At 42.2% G+C, this 22,057-nt stretch overlaps 1 protein-coding gene across 5 annotated transcripts in view; it reads right to left on the bottom strand.

Annotated features, from left to right (window-relative positions):
- Positions 1 to 3,593: 3,593 nt before the first annotated feature.
- The window catches only part of gck (glucokinase (hexokinase 4)), a 40,355-nt gene continuing 21,891 nt past the window's right edge, over positions 3,594 to 22,057 (bottom strand). For 4 of the 5 annotated variants that reach the window (XM_062025666.1, XM_062025668.1, XM_062025669.1 and 1 more), the window contains exons 3-10: positions 21,332 to 21,486; positions 16,273 to 16,392; positions 16,117 to 16,212; positions 15,945 to 16,044; positions 15,690 to 15,873; positions 13,383 to 13,538; positions 4,960 to 5,193; positions 3,594 to 4,886 (exon numbers count right to left, since the gene is read on the bottom strand). In XM_062025666.1, coding sequence (XP_061881650.1) covers positions 4,739 to 4,886; positions 4,960 to 5,193; positions 13,383 to 13,538; positions 15,690 to 15,873; positions 15,945 to 16,044; positions 16,117 to 16,212; positions 16,273 to 16,392; positions 21,332 to 21,486 — 1,193 coding nt within the window. In that variant the 3' untranslated portion in view covers positions 3,594 to 4,738. The remainder of the gene's footprint in view (positions 4,887 to 4,959; positions 5,194 to 13,382; positions 13,539 to 15,689; positions 15,874 to 15,944; positions 16,045 to 16,116; positions 16,213 to 16,272; positions 16,393 to 21,331; positions 21,487 to 22,057) is intronic. The other variant, XM_062025667.1, reaches the window with a different exon arrangement.

Genomic DNA, 22,057 nt, shown 5'->3' with positions numbered 1-22,057 from the left:
AAGTTTGATCATATTACGCCTATACTGGCTCACCTGCACTGGCTTCCTGTGCACTTAAGATGTGACTTTAAGGTTTACTACTTACATATAAAATACTAAAGGGTCTAGCTCCATCCTATCTTGCTGATTGTATTGTACCTTTTGTCCCGGCAAGAAATCTGCGTTCAAAGAACTCCGGCTTAGTGATTCCCAGAGCCCAAAAAAAGTCTGCGGGCTATAGAGCGTTTTCTATTCATGCTCCAGTACTCTGGAATGCCCTCCCCGGTAACAGTTACAGATGCTACCTCAGTAGAAGCAGTAGGTCCCCTCCAAGGTTTCTCATTGTAGCCCATTGGGTTGGGTTTATTCTTGCCCTGATGGGGGATCTGAGCCGAGGATGACGTTGTGGCTTGTGCAGCCCCTTGAGACACATGCCGCAGTATTTGCCCGCGTCCACCTCATGTTTGATGTGGTCGGTCAGATAGAGAAGGCATGTGTCAGTGGAGTGGTTAGTTCTGAAGCCGGATTGGAATGTGTACATGAGTTTATTAGTGGCAAGGTAACTATCGACCTATTCATAAACTATTTTCTCCATTACTTTCGAAATGGAACTGAGAATAGAAACAGGTCGGTAGTTGCCAGGATCCAATTTGCTTCCTTTTTTTAAAGAGGGGAGTTACTCTTGCTATCTTAAAATCTTTTGGTACTTGGCCTTGTGTAATTGATAGGTTTATTATGTGCGTGATGATCGGGGCAATGATGGAGGCAGAGTCCCTGAGGAATCTGGAGGGAATATTGTCAAGGCCGGTGGCCTTGTTTGGGTGGAGCGCGCTCAATTTTTTAAACACCTCATCAGCTGTGACCATTTCTAATTTGAAATCATCGTTGGATACTCCTAGCTTTCTGTAGAAGGCTTTAATGTGTTCTACACCAAAGCGACCAGAGTGGACAGCTTGTTGACAAGAGTTGCGGCTATGCAGGTGAAAAAGGCGTTAAGTCTGCTAGCTACCTCCATTTTGTCCGTAATGAGAGAGTCACCCTCCTTGATGCTGAGGTTGGTGAGTCTGGTTTTAAGTTTCTGGCTGCAACCAGGAAGCTGGTTGTTGAGAATTTTCCAGAACTCACGTGGCTTATTTGTGTTTTCCTCTATTTTGTCGTTAATGTAATTTTTTTTCAAGGATTTAGTCAGGTTGGTTGACTTATTTCTTAATTTATTGCATTGCTTTTTGAGAGTTGAAAGGAGTGATTTGAGGTTGATATTATTGGGTTGTTTATCTACTTCTGTTTTACACTTTTGGTATTCGGAGTATTTTCTGTCTCTGTCTTTTATGGCAGCTAATAGGTCCGGATTCATCCATGGTTCCGAGTGGGCTTTGATGCTGACTGTTTTCACGGGAGCCATGTCATTTAGTATCTTTAGGAACGCCGTTTTGAAGCGATCCCAAGCAACATCGACCAGGTTGCTCGCGAGCACAGGGGACCAGTCCCACTCATCTAATTTTAAATTGAAATTATCACTGGAGTATTTTTTAAGGGATCTGGATTGGGCTGTTATGTGGCCATTGGCTTTGGGTTTAGCTATTTTGCGGGTGCAGAAAGTTAGATAGTGGTCGCTAAGACCACAGATCATGACCCCACTATTTTTTATTTTAGGCCAGTCTGAAGTGAGAATGAGATCTATGGTTGATTGGGTGGAATCACACACCCTTGTAGGTAGTGCTATTAGCTGGGAAAGACCGTGTAGATTACAAAACTTGCTGTAGGATCTGAAGACAGGCGCATCTCTGCGTTGAATATCTGTGTTCAGATCCCCAGTTATAATTTTCTCCACGTTGTCTGTCCCAGCCAAGCACTCCTCCAGAGCCCCATAGAAATCACTCTGATTAGGGGGTCTATAAACAGTCCCTATTAGTACCGGCTTAGCGTTTTTAAATTTGATTTCCGCCCACACAGGTCATTGTGGTTAAGATCAGTGCGAGTTATGTATTTAATATCTTGGTGAATATACATACAAACACCCCCACCGTGTTTATTCCTGTCCTTTCTGATAACCAAAAAGTTTTCAATTCCTATCTCTGAGTCAGAAATACTTTGATCAAATTTGGTTTCAGAGAAACACAGGATTTTTACCTTCGTGATGAGGAACATTTCTCTGATTTGGTCGAGTTTGGTTCCAGAGAGGCTGTTCACATTAAGGTGGATGTGTGTAGTCCGCTGGAACCAAAAAGAGCATCAGAGTCCGCTGTGTTGTGGTACTGTCCAGAAAAGTTGTTGGTTATTATTGCAGTTGAAGTTGAAGAGCGGGAGGGAGAGAAGGAGAGAGAGAGAGAGAGAGAGAGAGAGAGAGAGAGAGAGAGAGAGAGAGAGAGAGAGAGAGAGAGAGAGAGAGAGAGAGAGAGAGAGAGAGAGAGAGAGGCATATTGATCTTCATCCAGGTGAAGGTGGAGGGGCGGAGTTGGAGAAGGGGAGGCCAGGTAGGGTGGGCGGGGGTGGGGGTGGATTTCATTTTGGCGGGGTTTTGTCCGTTTGAAGACAAAGAAAACAAAGAAAATGAATGTATGAAGGCGCCTCTAAATCCTGAGTATGCCGTGGGTCCAGACGCCGCGTCCTCGACCGTCAGGGACCGGGGAGAGGCCGCGTGGACCCCCGCCACACCGTCTCCACTGCAGACCGGGGTGTCGATGTCCACAATCACCTCGTTGACCGCCGCCGCGCTGTTCGTCTCGTGCAGTTCGCCGCCATCACCGATGTCTGGGTCGTCCTCCGCCGCGCTGCTCGCCGCGCTGCTCGCCGCGCTGCTCGCCGCGCTGCTCGCCGCGCTGCTCGCCGCGCTGCTCGCCGCGCCGTTCGCCGCGCCGTTCGCCGCGCCGTTCGCCGCGCCGTTCGCCGCCGCTGGGTCGTTGCCTTCACCGATGTCTGGGTCGTCCTCCACCGCCGCCGCCGCCGACCGTGTCGATGAACGGGGCGAAGTCCTCCGTCGAGCCGCCGATCGCTGGAGCACAGGTGAGCTTGAGTTGAGATGAGCCGATAGCTAAGTTAGCTTCAATGAGCTCATACTCAAACAGGCTCCTTCAACTTTGTTCCCACAGTGTTCGATTCAAGAACTCCTTCATTCCGCACTCCATCCAGCTGTATAATCATCGCCATACAGCAACAGATGATATTTGTCAATTACTTGACCGCTTCTATATTAGCTACCTGTCTTTGTTTATAACTTATATTTTCTGCTGGAACTACTCTACTTTATGCTGCCCTTTCTTTGTTGTTGCTGCAACTGTTACTGTAGTATTGTACCTGGTAATTGGGATTTGTTATGTATATATGATATACAAATTAATTATATTAATATAATATCAGTATATATTATATACTGTGTATATATAATATGTAAATATTACATATATGTTATATTTTATATTGCTACTATGGTACATTTTTAGTCTACTTTATACCTGCAATATCCTTACCCTTTCTATCTTCCGTAACTGAGCTGTTGTGTGGAACAATTTCCCTTGTGGATCAATAAAGTTTGTCTAAGTCTAATACGTGAACAATAATGTGAAACACAGCAGTGTATAATGAAGCAGTTTTATTTACAGTACAAGCGTATCCACACTAGTAAAGCACATCTTATTATGTACATTTGGAATCGACAAGTTAGCAAACAGAGGAGTTCGGATGGTCATAAAGGTAATGCTGATCAATAAAGCTGAGTCACCAAATAACTGTTCAGCAAGTAAGAAATATACTGTCCTTTTTTTTATTGCAATCTACAAATCGTTATCTTAAAAAATTATTTTTCCATAAACGGGTCTTAAAATGAGCTGTCGTCTTATATTTAGTGTTGTCGTTTATTGTGTCCTTATGGGTGATTTGTCTATGCCTGAGGTCCCCAAACTACGGCCCGGATATGTCCAAAGTCCGGCCCGTGGGAAGTCCCAAGTTATAAAAAAATATTTTTTCTTTTGTTTTAACTTGGGACTTCACGCAGACATGTTTGCATGTTTGCAAAAAACAATAATTTTTTTTTTTTTAATTTAAATTTTTTTTATTTTTTTTAAATATGTCCTTTGTAATCCATTTTCTACCACTTGTTCTCTCGGCGTCTCCTAGCCACTCAGGCAAATCATATTGTCTAAAAATGCATTTTCCCATCAATAACGTGACATCGATAACGTGTCGGGCAGCGAGCGGCAAGTGCACGCTCTTTCATTCAATTGTGTGCGCGAGGAATATATATATATATATATACACACAGCCCGGCTCCAGGCCAAATTTTTTAAACCCAATGCGGCCCCGAGTCAAAAAGTGTGGGGACCCCTGGTCTATGCTCCCAACCATTACTGGCCTACACTCTTCTATCATTTACTCTATGTTGCAATCTTTATTCCATCACATGTCCAGAGCAAATTTTCTTACCAATTAATTTTTTTCACTATGAAGGTAAAGATACATTTGTTGCCTACATCCCAACCCACAAAACAATAAAGCAACACGTTTGGTTTAAGACATACAGAGTGATACACCATATTTACAAAGTAGGAATTGTCTACCTTGCACTATACACTCTTATAAATATTCATCAATGCCAAAGGACAAATTAGAAAATGATTTTGAGCAAGCTTTTATGCCTAGATGATGGTTATAGGTGCAAAATGTAAATGTATTGAGGGTGCCTTCTAAACAAATATGGTGAAGCGCACTTCTTTATGTCATGCAGTCAACAGTCAAAAGTTTAGTGGCGAGCCTGCTCAGTCTTTCACTGTGTTAGCAAACAAGCCGCCATCTTGCAGGCTACTGCTGAGATGAGAGCCGCCCCTCGCCCGCTGCCCTCCTCTGATTGGATGAAGGTGATCTCACAATGTGGCGTGAGCTCCCTGACAATTTTGTGGAACCTGTCTCGAAAACTGGACAAAAGAAAAGATGATGAGTAACAGCACCGTTCCGTGAGTCATCAAGTTATCAATTATGGTTCGTCACCACGGGTGCAGCTTGTAAACAGAGCCGTCCACTCCCACTGTGATCTTCAGGGCATCTTGGCTGCGTCGCTCCCTCATCAGGTTGATGACAGCCGCCAAGCCCGCGCCGCACATGTGTGCCGAACGAGTCGAAACGCTCTCGCAGACCAGATGGACAATGTCGCAGTCCAGCTCGGAGGGCAGCACGCCCAGCGAGGACAGAATGTTGAAAATGTGCTTCCTATCCCCCGAATCGCTTAAAAAAAAAAATCATAAAGGTGAGGTGATCTTGCAGGTGTTATGACTTTGAGTGATTAAAAAAAATAGTAGTGTAGCATTCGAGTGTGGTGGTATGTTTTTAATTAATAGCAACAATGCAATTGAGAAAATTAAAGGCCTACTGAAATGAAATTTTCTTATTTAAACGGGGATAGCAGATCCATTCTGTGTCATACTTGATCATTTCGCGATATTGCCATATTTTTGCTGAAAGGATTTAGTAGAGAACATCGACGATAAAGTTTGCAACTTTTGGTCGCTGATAAAAAAGCCTTGCCTGTACCGGAAGTAGCGTGACGTCACAGGTTGAAGGGCTCCTCACATTTGCACATTGTTTACACCAGCAGCGAGAGCGATTCGGACCGAGAAAGCGACGATTACCTCATTAATTTGAGCGAGGATGAAAGATTCGTAGATGAGGACAGTGGGAGTGAAGGATTAGAGTGCAGTGCAGGACGTATCTTTTTTCGCTCTGACCGTAACTTAGGTACAAGGGCTCATTGGATTCCACACTTTCTCCTTTTTCTATTGTGGATCACAGATTTGTATTTTAAACCACCTCGGATACTATATCCTCTTGAAAATGAGAGTCGAGAACGCGAAATGCACATTCACAGTGACTTTTATCTCCACGACAATACATCGGCGAAGCACTTTAGCTACGGAGCTAACGTGATCGCATCGTGCTTAACTCCCGATAGAAACAGAAGAAATAAGCCCCTGACTGGAAGGATAGACAGAAGATCAACAATACTACCAAACCCTGGACCTGTAACCACACGGTTAATGCTGTCCAGCCTGACGAAGCCTAGCAATGCTGTTGCTAACAACGCCATTGAAGCTAACTTAGCTACGGGACCTCGACAGAGCTATGCTAAAAACATTAGCTCTTCACCTACGCCAGCCCTCATCTGCTCATCACGACCCGTGCTCACCTGCGTTCCAGCGATCGACGGAGGACTTCACCACGATGATCGGTGCGGTCGGCGGCCCGGAGACGGAGGAAGTCAACCCAGACACCGGTAAGAACAGCGGCGCGGCGGCGGACGGCGTTGTAGCTTTCGACGACACCCCGGCCGCCATCAGAGTCGGCAAGAAACATATACAGTATTTCCCCAAAGTTACGTACGTGACATGCACATAGCGGCACGCACGTACGGGCAAGCGATCAAATGTTTGGAAGCCAAAGCTGTACTCAAGGTAGCGCGTCTGTTATCCAACTCAAAGTCCTCCTGGTTGTGTTGCTGTAGCCAGCCGCTAATACACCGATCCCACCTACAGCTTTCTTCTTTGCAGTCTCCATTGTTAATTGAAAGAATTGCAAAAGATTCACCAACACAGATGTCCAGAATACTGTGGAATTATGTGGTGAAAACAGATGACTTAAGCTGGCCACCGTGCTATTCCAAAATGTCTGCTTCAACCCGTAACGTCACGCGCAAACGTCATCATACCGAGACGTTTTCAGCCGGATATTTCCCGGGAAATTTAAAATTGCACTTTATAAGTTAACCCGGCCGTATTGGCATGTGTTGCAATGTTAAGATTTCATCATTGATATATAAACTATCAGACTGCGTGGTCGGTAGTAGTGGGTTTCAGTAGGCCTTTAATGTTTAGAAACCAACCTGTCATACAGTTCTTATGATTTCATTTCCTAAGTCTGGCCTTCTGTTGGTGCCCACTCTCCCTGTTCTTTGTCTGCTGTGTGGGGCAACAGAGATCTCTGCCCCAATACCTGTTTCACACAGCTTATCTGGCAAATTCACCATGTAAATATTTTCTTTCTTGTATATATATCATAGTAGAGGGGTGTCAAACTTGTTTTCATTGAGGGCCACGTTGCAGTTTTGGCTGCCCTCAGAGGGCGGGCCGCATGCAACATTTAATAAAAGAAACATACATGTTTAAGGATTAGCCGCATGATATTGTCACACCATTACATTTGATTATTATATATTACCTACACTGTAAGAAAAAAAAATATCTGTGGATTTGGCAGAATGTTACCATAAAATGTACAGTAAAATGGTCACACTCTAATTTACTGTAAAATTCTGGCGATTGAGCTGCCAGTTTTTTGTTAGTTGTTTTTTTGCATTCAAAAATATGATTGCTGTTTTCACAGTGTCTTACTGTAAATGTAAAATTGGTACGAGAGTTTTTTTCTTCCGGTAGAATTCTGAAGACCGAGCTGTTTAAAAATAATATATATTATCATGTTTACAGTGTACAATTTGATGGATAACTTGCTTTGAAATCATAAGGCTAAGTAGATATTTACGTATGTTTTTACCCCAAAATGTTTCGAATGTAGGATAATATAATATCTGTTGCATTATTGTATAGATCAAGTTTAAAATATATATAATTGCATGCAGTACATGTCTTTTTCCCCTGTCAAAATAAAAAAAGAGGGGGCCTTGAGTTTGACACCTGTGTCAAAATACTTGGTACATTTGTTTATTATTGTATTGCTTATAGTATTATATTGCTTTTTTTATTTTCTCTATTTTATTTTCCTAATATGTATACATGAAGAAGAACTGTGACACCCAAATGTACCCCCCTAAAGTTTGTAAAAGTAATCATGATTAGTGAATAGCCCTGCCATTTTTGAAATTGGGCTTTTGGTCACACATCATTCTGCCCTTTTATGAGTTTAGAATTCTTACAGTAAATTGATTTTGTATAGTAACAAGTTGCCGGATAGAAATAAATATTAGGGACAAACTGAAATTTGTAAATACTTTACACATTTTGTTGTTACAGCCTTATTCCAAAATTATAATCACATCATTTTATCCACACAATTCTACACCAAAAACCTCATAATGACAAAATGACTCATAATGACAAAATGAAAAAGTTTTTGGGACATTTTTTTAGACATAAAAATAAAAAAAAACTCTGAAATTACAAGGAAGTACATAAGTATTCCCTTTGCCATGAAGCTCAAAAGTGAGCTCAGGTGCATCCTGTTTCAACTGATCATACTTGAGATGTTCCTACAGCTGAATTGGAGACAATCGGTGGTCAATTCAGATTTGGAAAGGCCAACACCTGTGTGTGTGTGTGTGTGTGTGTGTGTGTGTGTGTGTGTGTGTGTGTGTGTGTGTGTGCGTGCGTGTGTGTGTGTGTGTGTGTGTGTGTGTGTGTGTGTGTGTGTGTGTGTGTGTGTGTGTGTGTGTGTGTGTGTGTGTATATATATATATATATATATATATATATATATATATATATATATATATATATATATATATAAATCAGTGGCGGGCCGTGCGTTTCCCACCTAGGCCTTCAGTGATCTCCGACTTCAATGATTACCTCTCTTCAATGATTACCTCTCAAAATACTATCATTAATGTCACCCCAAGATCATTGCAGGAGAAATACTATACAGGAACACATTTACGCTCTACTGGGCATTGGAATCATATCAACAGTATACAAAACGGGTTATTTTCTGGCGCATTTAAAAATAAATTAAAACGCATCAGCAATTAAAACATATACCGTAAATTTCTCTGCTTGGCTTATGCAACTTCTGGTCAATAAAGTTTGATTCAAAGTACACACTTCTCAAAGATATATTAACTGCCCTGACCACATGATGGCGACAAATACACATGTAACAATGTTAATTAAATGTCAAGCATGACACACTTTTACAACAAGAGTTTACAACTACTGCTACTGTCAACAACTTGCAATCTGATTGGCTATCGCAACTGTCTCTGAACTCTATGTGTTCTCAAATGCATCGGCTAACAGTTCCGATGAGTATCCAATCACAGGACGTGTAAATGTCACGTTCAACGTGAGGCCATCTAGAAGGCCTTACTGACAACAACTCGTGATCTGATTGGCTATTGCAACTGTCTATCACCTGTATGTCCCCACGCACTGACGCCCGTATTGTTGACTCTGAAGGCGTCTGGCAGATTTGGTACAGTATGGCAACGTAAGCTAGCTGAATTCTGATTGGATACAAACTGAAACTAAAAACAACAGCACTGGAAGAAGCATAATTTGACATGAAAATAATATGAATAATTTTAGATATTTAGGCAATATAAATAAAAAAATAATTGTATCTTTAATTATGATCATGATTTCTGGTTATGTTAAGCCAGCAGAGAAGGCCTTGCTAGCCCTGACGGCACACCACTGATATACATATATATATCATTATATATATATGGTCTCACACTTGACTGTGCATGAAAGAGAACAAACCAAGAGAAAGGAATTATCTGTAGACGTCCAAGTGTCTCAAGGCACAAATCTGGGGAAAGGTACAGAAAAAATATGTCCTACCTTCCATCCATTTTCTACCGCTTGTCCCTCTTGGATTCACGGGGTGGCTGAAGCCTTTTCCAGCTGTATTCAGGAAAAAGGCAGGGTACACCCTAGATAAGTCACCAACCTAATCACAGCTGTGCTGCCTTGAAGATCCCAATGAGAACAGAAACCTCCATCATCTGTATACGGAAGAAGTTTGGAACCCCCAGGACTCTTCCTATAGTTGGCCGGCCGTCTAATTTGAGTGATTAGGGAGGTGACCAAGAAGTCGATGGTCACTCTGTCAGAGTATTCTCCTGTGAGGAGAAGAGAACCTTCCAAAAGAGTAACCAGCTTTGCAGCAATCCACCAATCAGGCTTTTCTGGTAGAGTGGCCAGACGGAAGCTATTTTGTCACGGTTGTGAATGGGGTGGCTGGGTGAGGAAAACCCAATTGCAGGGAAGCGAGGCGAAGTTTAAGAAGTTTATTCCAACAAGGTGCGAAGGACATACGATGATCAGACAGACAAAGACAAGACAGCCAACAGAGAACTAAATACACTGACTAATTCGAAAACTGAATACACCTTGACTAGACACAAAGAGGAGGAGAGAGCGGATTGGAGGAAACCAGGGCAAGATGCAGGTACAACCAATAGCACTAACAAGCACATGGGGAGCAAAACTAGACTTATACTGTACACTTAACATTAACATAAAGGGCAGATTCCAGACATCCCTAAAACTATAATGAAGAGAGTCCAAAGTCACAGGTGGGCGGAGGGAGAAGTTGGCGGCAGGTCACCAGGCCCAGTGTCCCCAAAGCCAGCGGGGATGAGTCAGGTGGCAGCGGCGAGTTGCCACCTGAACTGGCGAGGCAGGCGTCCACAAACTGGTCACATACGTGGTCCACACCCAATTCCTGGGCATGGCTGCTGATGGCGTCCATAAAGCAGCTATCTTTGCGGCCGACGAGAAGGAGTGCGGGCGCTTCTGCAGCAGACAAGCTGGCTGCCACCATCCTGGTGGCACGGGCCCCACCTGAGATGAGGATGGTGGCGGCGGCCAAGATGGGTGTAGCACAGGAGGTGGCGGCCGGGCTGGGCATAGCGCAGGAGGCGGCGGCCTCGCTTGGCGTAGCGTAGGTGACCTCGCAGTAGTCTGTTTTTCTGCTGGAAAAGACGCAATGGGTGGGAGGCGGGAGGTGTGCAGGAGAGTTGAAAATTCTTCCTGCACTGGAAAACTGGATGGGAACCATGATGTTTAAACCCCCTGTAACCAAGGAGACACAAATCTGGAGGTCACGGGAGGATGGCTGCCATCAGCCTGCTGCCGTTGGGTCAATGAAGCCTTTTCACTGAAAAGGAAAAGCCAACAGGGGAGAATCTACCCGTTGGGACTTAGGAACATGTGAACAGACCTGAAGCGGAAGCTTGTGAGATTAACAGTAGAGACAGGCTGGGAGGTGAACACGACCATGAGTGAGACTACTTGGGCGACCGCCAGGTATAGATGGCCAAACAAGTACCCAGGTAAGGGTCAATGGTCAACTCATGGGAACAGGAAAAATAAGGGGAGAAAAATCTATTGGTCAGAGTGGTAGGGACACAAGAAATATCAGGCTGACGACGATTAGGGCGGTGGTGAAGATGCTGGCGAGGACGCTGGTGCCATGTGCTTCCCGCTGGGTCCATCTATTGGTCCGATTGTACTGTCACGGTTCTGTCACGGTTGTGGATGTGGTGGCTCGGTGAGGAGGACCCAATTGCAGGGAAGCGAGGTGAAGGAACACTTTGGGGCTGTTTAACATACAACATGCAAAAGACATATTAAAGATTAAAGATTAAAGTACCAATGATTGTCACACACACACTAGATGTGGTGAAATGACGATCGGACAAAGACAAGACAGCAAACAGATAACTAAATACACTGACTAATTGGACAACTGATTACACCTGGATTAGACACAAGCGGGAGGATAGTGCAAATTGGAGAAAACCAGAGCCAGGGCAACACAAAGGTGTAAGCAATAACACTAACAAGCACATGGGGAACAAAAGTAGATTTAAACATAGGAAGAATGACAACGGGTCATGACACATTCCTTTGTAAAAGTTTGCCGAGATGCACCTGAAAGACTTCCGGACCAAGAGAAAAAAATTCTCTGGTCTGATGAGACAAAGATTGAACTTTTTGGCGTGAATGCCAGGCATCATGTTTGGAGAAAACCAGGCAACAATCATCTCCAGGTCAATACCATTCCTATAGTAAAGCATGGAGGTGGCAGCATCATGCAGTGTGGATGTATTTCAGCGGCAGGAACTGGAAAACGAGTCAGGATAGAGGGAAAGTTGAATGCAGAAATGTACGGAGACATCCTGGATGAAAACCTGCTCCAGGGTGCTTTTGAACTCCGACGGGGCGACTGTTCATCTTTCAGCACGACAACGACCCTAAGCACATAGCCAAGATATCAAAACAATGGCTTCAAGACAACTCTGTTATTGAGTGGCCCAGCCAGAGCCCAGACTAGAATCGATAGAACATCTCTGGAGAGATCTGAAAATGGCTGCAAACCAACACTTTCCATCCAACCTGATGGAGCTTGAGAGGTGCTGCAAAGAGGAATGGGTGAAACTGCCAAATGTGGCATCATATTCAAAAAGACTTGAGGCTGTATTTGCTGCCAAAGGTGCTTCAACAAAGTATTGAGAAAAGGCTGTGAATACTTATGTACATGTGTTTGTAAAACAAAAGAAAAAAACTTTATATTGTGTTTAGAATTTTGAGGACAAAAATGAATTATTATTCCATTTCCATTTTGGAATAAGGCTGTAAGATAACAAAATGTGGAAAAAGTGGAATGCTGTGTGTGTATATATATAAATATATATATATATATATATATATATATATATATATATATATATATATATATATATATATATATATATATATATATATATATATATATATATATATATATATATATATATATATATATATATATATACACACATACACATAGTACAGGCAAAAAGTTTGGACTCATTTCAATGTGTTTTCTTTATTTTCATGACTATTTAGAATGTCACTGAAGGCATCAAAACAATGACACCTGTGAAGTGAAAACCATTTCAGGTGACTACCTCTTGAAGCTCATCGAGAGAATGCCAAGAGTGTGCAAAACAGTAATCAGAGCAAAGAGTGGCTATTTTGAGGAAACTAGAATATAAAACCTGTTTTCAGTTATTTCACCTTTTTTTGTTAAGTGCATAACTCCACGTGTTCATTCATAGTTTTGATGCCTTCATGAAAATAAAGAAAACGTATTAAATGAGAAGGTGTGTCCAAACTTTTGGCCTATATATACACATATATACACATATATATATAAATATATATATATATATACATATATATATACATACATTATATATATATATATATATATATATATATATATATATATATATATATATATATATATATATATATATATATATATATATATATATATATATATATAAAAATTAGAAAAAGATGATAATATATAAGAATACAACTTGATTTTATCAAGAAAAAGTTTCATAAAAAATGTCAGACAATGTATTTTTAATTTTAGAAGAATAAAGCAAATGTTCTCATGTTTTAAATGAAGGGTATTATTGAAAATGTTTTGCCTCATTTAATACACCTCAATATGGGCACCACTAGTTGCACTTAGCAGATCAAAGCTGCACTCGACTTCTTGCCATTTTCGCACTAGCATTGCCTCATCAATAATGGCAAGGACATTAGTCCTCCGTTGCTTCAGAGCGTTAATGACATTTAAAAATTTTCTGTTGGTGATCTTGTCATTGAGCGTGTGATCCTCACCTTTCCACCTGCGAGACGTAGCGCGTCTCAAAGCTGCCACGTGTCTTTAGGATCTCCGAGGCCTCACCGTTAAACATCAGGTTCTCGTTAACCAGCTTCATCGTGACCAGCCTCACCAGCTCGCCCATGTACTTCCCACTGATCAGCTTTTCAAAACTGTAAGGGAGTTGCAACACAAAGACACGTATTAGTAACATTTTAAAAAAAAGAAGACAGGTTTAACACAGCAGGGATAAACGAGTCAAGCTGGGCACTCGTCCGGCATCAAAAGTAAACAGCCATTAGGCCAAGATCATTAATCTGACACGTTCACCATGAGACCAGTGCACTGACGTATGAGGCTTCGGACCATTTATAAACATCCTTAGGGAAGAACAGCCGGTTGCTGAGCAACTGCACCCACAGCTCAGGTGAGAATCAGGTGAGAATTGCCACTGTGGGATGAATGAATCTCAAAACAAGATCACCTCCGACAAGGCTTGAACATATGTCACCTAATCAGCACGGTATAGTGTACAGTGGCACCTCGGGATATGAGTTTAATTTGTTACATGAAGCAGTTCATACCGCCAAAAACTAGAACGGAAATCAATTTAATTAGTGTTTGTCTCCCCAAAACATCCCAATTTTATCATGTAACATGCCTTTCAAAAATAAAAAAAAACTAACTTTTAGATAAGAAATATATATTATAAACAACTAGAGTGTTTTTATGAAGTAATGTGAAAACATCGGACAGAGTTCACATTGGAGAGTGGACCTTTACAGTATCTCTTTTGAGCTGCTTCTCCGTCAAGCACACCATCAGCAGCTTTGCCATAGTTTCATGAATAAAAATCTGCCGTTTAGGTATTATTTTAATATTTATTTATTTATTTGATATAATTTAATATCAATGAATATCATCTGTTTCTTCTTCTCAGCACTCTACTCTCTGTGTACCAATTGTTGGAAAAACAAAGTTATGTCAATTTCTAGCCATAAGCAATTTTTTATTTTTTTCATTTTTTATTTAACCAGGAAAAAATATCCCATTGAGATTAAAAACCTGGCAGTCCTGGCCAAGAGGCAGCAGAGTTACACATACAAATTACATTCACATTACACATTAATGGACATCATGTAAAACAGTTACAGATAACTGAGGCGCCTTCAAATGCTCCCAGTTTAGATTTAAAAGCATTAAAGGAAACAAATTGAGTCAGCTTCCAGTGTCTTTGTAGCATGTTCCAAGCACAAGGAGCTGCATAGACAATAGCTTTTTCCCCAGCTAGGTGCGAGCAAAAGGGACAGGGAACAACAGCGGATCGTTGGACCTCAGAGTTCGTACTCCTCTGTGAAATCAATGCACAAATGTATTCGGGCAATAGTCCCAGAAGAGCCTTGTAAATAAAATAGTACCAATGACACTGCCATCCCACCCGAGAGTACAAGTCGCAGTGGTGTATCATGGCTCTACAGTTTGTGATAAACCTCAAAGAAGCATGGTAAACACAGTCCACCATCTGAAGACAGGAATGAGTAGCATTCACATAAAAAAATATCACCATAATATAGCACAGATACTGTAAAATGTGGCAGAGACGAGGCACCAAAAGAAAAACATCTCTTATTACGGAAGAAAAACACCAATTTAAGTTTTAGTTCCTTCACCAGTTGATCAATAAAAGGTTTAAAAGGTTTAACTCATCCCGTCTTATTGCTTGCGAATAAGACGGGACGGGATGTTTGGCGTGATCTTAGCATTTACTACGTTAACTTGCGTTGGGGAGGCTCCCAAACCCAAAAATATTTTAGAGTATCATCGAAAAAATCCTATCATTGTTAGTATACATTTGGAACATTAGCTATGGGATGGGATATGACTACTCATGCATGTGTTTTATCAGGGATAAAACATTTTTTGAGTGGGGATTGAATCATTTAGCTGTGAGTACTATACTGTATATGTGTTCACTCAGAAATGTTTGCATACAGTGAACTTCACTTTACGCACATATAAACCTCATGTGGTAAGAGTGTCCGCCTTGAGACTGGAAGGTCGTGAGTTCAAACCCCAGCCGAGTCATACCAAAGACTATAAAAATGGGACCCATCGCCTCCCTGCTTGGCACTCAGCATCAAAAGTTGGAATTGGGGGTTGAAATACCAAATGATTCCTGAGCGCGGCCACCGCTGCTGCTCACTGCTCCCCTCCCCTACCAGGGTGTGAACAAGGGGATGGGAACAGAGGATAATTTCACCACACCTAGTGTGTGTGTGACTATCGTTGGGACTTTAACTTTAACTTTTAACTTTTCCACTTACAGTTGCTGTCCAGGGTTGATGGAGGTCTCGTCCACCACTCTGTCATATTCCAGCCTGAACTCCTCCAGTTCGCCGTTGTTTCCGAACGCCCCCCACTCTGTGTTCACACACATGCGGCCCTCTTCGCCTTCCACCAGCTCCACCGTCCTCATCTCTTCCATGTAGCAGGCGTTACAACCTGTACCTGTATTTTCCCCACATATGTTAAACTATGACTGGTGAGGCTTTTGTTCACTTGTTGCCATTGCATCCTACCAACAATCATGCCGACTTCACAGCTGCGGTCCTCATAGTAGCATGATATCATGGTGGCTACTGTGTCATTCACCATGGCAACCACATCCATCTCAATGTCCTGTACAGTATCACAATTAAAGTCAAGGTAAAATGGGCAGGATGTTTTGTATTTTGCTCAGTGCAAACATACCCCGCGTCTCTTGATAGCTTCTCTGAGTAAACCAACAATATTGTTTCCCTCTGCCCCAGAAGCCTTGAAACCTTTAGTCCAGTTGAGGAGGATTCCCTGCACACATAAAAACATACATCTAGAAGCACTGTTAGCAAAAAAATAGTGATGTGCTACCTTGTCCAGGTCCTCGTGGCGCACTGGGAAGGAGAAGGTAAAACCCAGAGGAAGCTTCTTGTGCTTGATATTGTGCTTGTCCAAAAAGTCGGACATGCACTCGGCGATGTAGTCAAACAACTGCGAAGATCGCAGAAACAGAAAATAACTTCATGCTCATGATAGCTGAGGTCTTACAGTACAACAAACAATCAGAGTGAATGGAGTGTCATGTATTTATTGACATGATAAACACAATAAAGCACATCCTAGTTAAGACTACCGGCCACGTAGGTAAAGGTGCGGCTTAGCTGCTTGAGGATGCTCACGTTCAAACGAGCTGCAAGCATTACTACTCTTCTCGGTGCGAGCATGTAAGCCAGGGGTGTCAAAGTCAATTAATTATCTATTTGATTAGTATTAGAACCGGCCCGCACGCCACAGTTGCCTGCTGCTGTTTTGCATGCGCCAATACTCCATCAGTGTTGGCGCTAGGAATTTTCAAAATGGGGACCCCATCAAGTCAAAAAAATGGGGTCCCGCAGTGAATTTTTGGGGTCCCACTTTTTTGTAACCATTTTGAAAACAGCCGGAAAAGGGTGGAGTGCCATCTCCGGGTTGTGGAGGAGACCCTGCCCCAAGTGGAGGAGTTCAAGTACCTCTGAGTCTTGTTCACGAGTGAGGGAAGAGTGGATCGTGAGTTCGACAGGCGGATCGGTGCGGCGTCTTCAGTAATGCGGACGCTGTATCGATCCGTTGTGGTAAAGAAGGAGCTGAGCCGGAAGGCAAAGTTCTCAATTTACCGGTCGATCTACGTTCCTATTCTCACCTATGGTCATGAGCTTTGGGTTATGACCGAAAGGACAAGATCACGGGTACAAGCGGCCAAAATGAGTTTCCTCCGCCGGGTGGCGGGGCTCTCCCTTAGAGATAGGGTGAGAAGCTCTGCCATCCGGGAGGGGCTCAAAGTAAAGCCGCTGCTCCTCCACATCGAGAGGAGCCAGATGAGGTGGTTCGGGTATCTGGTCAAGATGCCACCCGAACGCCTCCCTAGGGAGGTGTTTAGGGCACGTCCGACCGGTAGGAGGCCACGGGGAAGACCCAGGACACGTTGGGAAGACTATGTCTCCCGGCTGGCCTGGGAACGCCTCGGGATCCCCCGGGAAGAGCTGGACGAAGTGGCTGGGGAGAGGGAAGTCTGGGCTTCCCTGCTTAGGCTGCTGCCCCCACGACCCGACCTCGGATAAGCGGAAGAAGATGGATGGATGGATGGATTTTGAAAACAAATTATAAATGTATGCATTATCCTGCTATATCTCACATTTTATATTGTGTTTTGGAAAAAGGTTGTCATAAACGTTACTTAATTCATTTAAAAACAAATAATACAAAAAGAAAACACATTTTTATGCACATGTAAATTTATTCAGTCATAAACATTTATTCACTTTCTTTCCTTCATGGATTTAAACATTACCGCTGCTGGTATTTCTTTTCTATATTTTTTTTGTGATATTTTCAGAATGTGTTTGTTCTATTTTTGGCCAAAGTAAGACAAAGAAAACAATCTGAAGTTGACTTTATTTTGTAGTTTTAATGCCATGATTTTAATAGTCCGGCCCGCGTGTGCACAGATTTTCCTCCATGCGGCCCCCTGAGCTAAAATGAGTTTGACACCCCTGATGTAAGCCATTCATGCAGCAAAAGACAGTTTGGAAAAATGCATGATTTCACTCCCTGCTTCAACAGTAAAATAGCAAGCACGGCATCCATATTTAAATCATTTCATTCTCGAAGATCCCTTTTGTGAATGGCATACAGTAAAAGCATGCATGCTTGCACGAGACAGCTGTGATTGACAGCCATGATCGCCATTCATTTTATTCTGTAATTTGTTTTTCTTATTTTGACAATGCATATACATTTATTTGTAAAACTGTTCTCTTAAAACACTATTGATAACATACGCTTGCAGTTTGTGGTGGTCTTTATTTTATTTTTTTTTTAACTGCTTCCCTGCTTGGCCCTCAGCATCAAGGGTTGGAATTGGGGGTTAAATCACCAAAAATTATTCCCGGGCGCAGCCACCGCTGCTGCTCACTGCTTCCCTCACCTCCCAGGGGGTGAACAAGGGGATGGGTCAAATGCAGAAGACACATTTCACCACACCTAGCGTGTGTGACAATCATTGGTACTTTAACTTTAATTATAGTTCAATCCCGGGCTCGGGATCTTTCTGTGTGGAGTTTGCATGTCCTCCCCGTGACTGCGTGGGTTCCCTCCGGGTACTCCGGCTTCCTCCCACCTCCAAAGACATGCACCTGGGGATAGGTTGATTGGCAACACTAAATTGGCCCTAGTGTGTGAATGTGAGTGTGAATGTTGTCTGTCTATCTGTGTTGGCCCTGCCAACACAGTCCAGGGTGTACCCTGCCTTCCGCCCGATTGTAGCTGAGATAGGCTCCAGCGCCCCCCGCGACCCCGAAGGGAATAAGCGGTAGAAAATGGATGGATGGATGGATAAAAAACAGACAAGGGTGAGTTTGCAAGTAATGTAGTGCCCCGTTAGATCCAGCAGATGGCACTCGAGTGTTAAAAAACGTTTTTTCCTGCAAACCTTTCTGCCAGCTCCCTAGCCTTTATCTCAGAGATGTCAAACTCACTTTAGATCGGGGGCCACATGGAGAAAAAACTACTCCCAAGTGGGCCGGACTGGTAAAATCACGGCATGATAACTTAAAAATAAAGACAACTTCAGATTGTTTTCTTTGTTTAAAAATAGAACAAGCACATTCTGAAAATGTACAAATCATAATGTTGTTGGGTTTTTGTTTGTTTTTACTCTTACATGTTGCGGTTAATAGTAATCTATCTCTATTTGTCGTCATTTATATTTTCTGAACAAATTGTGATAATATTCATCAGTCTCAACCATTAGTGTTCATTTTAAATCTATCAAGATAAAAAAATTATACCAAAATCAAATTACATTATGTTATTTATGTAGTTTGATAATTTTCCTTGACTGATGTACTAACATCATGTGGTTTATTTTGTACACATGTAGCATCGTCTACAAAGATACAAAGAATTGCTGTTGTGACATCTAGTGGACATATTTAGAACAGCTGTTTCTTTCATTCAAAAATTTCAGGTTAATTTTTATACTTAGCAAACTCATCCCGCGGACAAGATAAAACCTGTTCGCGGGCCTGATCCGGCCCTCTGGCCGTATGTTTGACACCCCTGCTTTAACTGATGCGTTGGGCAGCATGTCTCTCTGCCCCAAAGTTGCCAAGAAGTGTGTGCATGCGTATGAACCCCCTTTTTTTTTAAATTGGCCATTAGGTTGCTAATAATTGAGCCCCGGGAATTCTTACTCACAATAAGTTGCAAATCAACAAAGTATTCTGGCCAAGTATTTGAGCAAAAAAGCTGATTTATTGTTAGCAAGCTAAAAAAAACACGATTTTTACACTGAACAGAAATATAAAAACACTTTTGTTTTTGCTCCCATTTTTCATGAGCTGAACTCAAAGATGCAAAACTGTTTCTGTGTTCATACAAGGCCTTTTTTATTCAAATGTTGTTGACAAATCTGTCTAATTCTCCTTTGTAGAGGTTAATCATCCATCTCACAGGTGTGGCATATCAAGATGCTGCATTGATATAACGATTACTGCACTGGCCACTATAAAAAGCAACCCTGGAATGTGTCGTCTTACTGTATTCTGCTGTCAGCTTGCCTAACCTCAACACTTGCTACATCTGTGGCATTGTCTCTATCAACAGGGATCCGTGACACCTAGGGGTTCTGCAGAAGTACTGCAGGGGGTCGTAAAATATTTAGTTGATTGGACTTTTTCATACATAACATTTTACGACAAATGTAAATTATTTAAGATATTTAATATTTACGATAGCTAGCTATTAGCACTCGAGTTCCCATCTAGCGATTAGCGCTCCAGTTGTCAGCTAGTGATTTGCACTTTAGTTGCCAGGTAGGAATTTACAGACAAGTTGTCCACTAGTGGCTAGCGATCAAGTTGTTAGCTAGCGATTAGCACACTAGTTCCCCACTAGCGATTTTATCTCTAGTTGTCGCCTAGCGATGAATGCACTTGCCAGCTAGCGATCAGCTCTCTAGTTGCAAGCTAGGGATTTGCGGACTAGTTGCCAGCTAGCAATTTGTGCACTGGTTGCCAGCTAACGGTTAGTGGTCTAGGTCTAGTTTCTAGCTAGCAATTAACAGTCTACTTCCTAGCTAGCGATTAGCACACTAGTTGACAACTATTCATTAGAGCTCCAGTTGTCAGCTAGCGATTAGTGCAGCAGTTGCCAGGTAGAGATTAGCTCTCTAGTTGCTGGCTAGCGATTAGCGGACTAGTTGCCAGCTAATGGTTAGTAGTCAAGGTCTAGTTGCTGGGTAGCAATTATCTGTCTAGTTCCGAGCTAGCGATTACCACACTAGTTGACAACTATCAATTTTAGCTCTAGTTGTCAGCTAGAGTGCACCAGTTTCCAGCTAGCAATTAGCGCTCTAGTTGCTATCTGGCAATTTGCGGATTAGTTGCCAGTTAGCAATTTACAGACTCATTGCCAGTTAGCAATTAACACTTTAGTTGCCAGCTAGTGATTAGTGCACCAGTTGCCAGCAAGTGATTAGTGCTTTATTTGCCAGGTAGCGATTTGTGCGCTAGTTGCCAGCTAGCCATTAGCAGTCTAGTTGCTAACTAGCGATTTTTAGCACATTAGTTGCCAACTATCGATTTTAGATTTTAGCTCTATTTGTCTGTGAGCGATTAGTACACCAGTTGCCAGTTGTGATTAGCGTTCTAGTTGCCAGTTATCGATTTGCCAGCTAGCGGTGTAGTTGCTAGGTACCGATTAGCACACTAGTTGACAACTAGTGATTTTAGCTCTGGTTGTCAGCTAGTGATTATTGCACCAGCTGCCAGTTAGTGATTTAGCTAGTTGTCAGCTAGCTCTTAGGGGCATTACTGCTATTATTTCAATATCTTAGTATTGCACAATAGTAAGGGACCTCTATGACACAATTTTTACAAGATATATAACTCACCATCTCAGCCGTCCCGGTCATGGCATCTTCAGGAATGGAGTACATCTGGTTGTTGGTCTCAACCTTCCAGCTCCTCTCCTCATCTGCACCCACCTTGACCAGCATCACACGGAAGTTGGTCCCTCCGAGGTCCAGAGCCAAGAAGTCGCCCACCTCTGTACCGAACACAAATGTCAACAAACGGACAGTAGCGATTGAATTTGCACATTTCTTGATCAAATCCAGGGCAGAGACCATGCATGAGATGAGTCTGCGTGAGCCAATGAACAGACAATGAACTGCAGAGACATGTCAAAGGGCAAGGTGCACAGTATTCTGGCCCACTAAGATGCTAGTACCGGTATATATCTTTAAATTGGACTTTCAGACTAAGAAAAAACTGTGAAGACTTTTACAACAAAGTAACATATTTTCCTGGATAAGGAAAGGAACATGGAATTAGTATACAAATAAATATTGGTAAGACCATATATGGTACTCAGTTTTATAATAAAACATGTAACTGTCAATGAGACTAAGAAGTAATTAGTGTCATCGCTATTAATCTGTTCCAGTGGGTCCTTTAAAAACCGAATTGTATGGAAACCAAAACAATTCTTCCCATTAGAAGCAATGTAAATCCAAATGACCAAAAATGCCATCTCTGTATTTTGCTATGACTTATTTCCTGAATTCACACACATGTTTAAGACAACTTTGCTCTCTGAAAAACTACGAAAGACAGCC

The sequence above is a fragment of the Entelurus aequoreus genome, linkage group LG17, assembly GCF_033978785.1.
Source record: "Entelurus aequoreus isolate RoL-2023_Sb linkage group LG17, RoL_Eaeq_v1.1, whole genome shotgun sequence".
In the NCBI taxonomy this organism is placed as follows: Eukaryota; Metazoa; Chordata; class Actinopteri; order Syngnathiformes; family Syngnathidae; genus Entelurus; species Entelurus aequoreus.
This window is presented reverse-complemented; position numbering and strand designations above follow the sequence as displayed.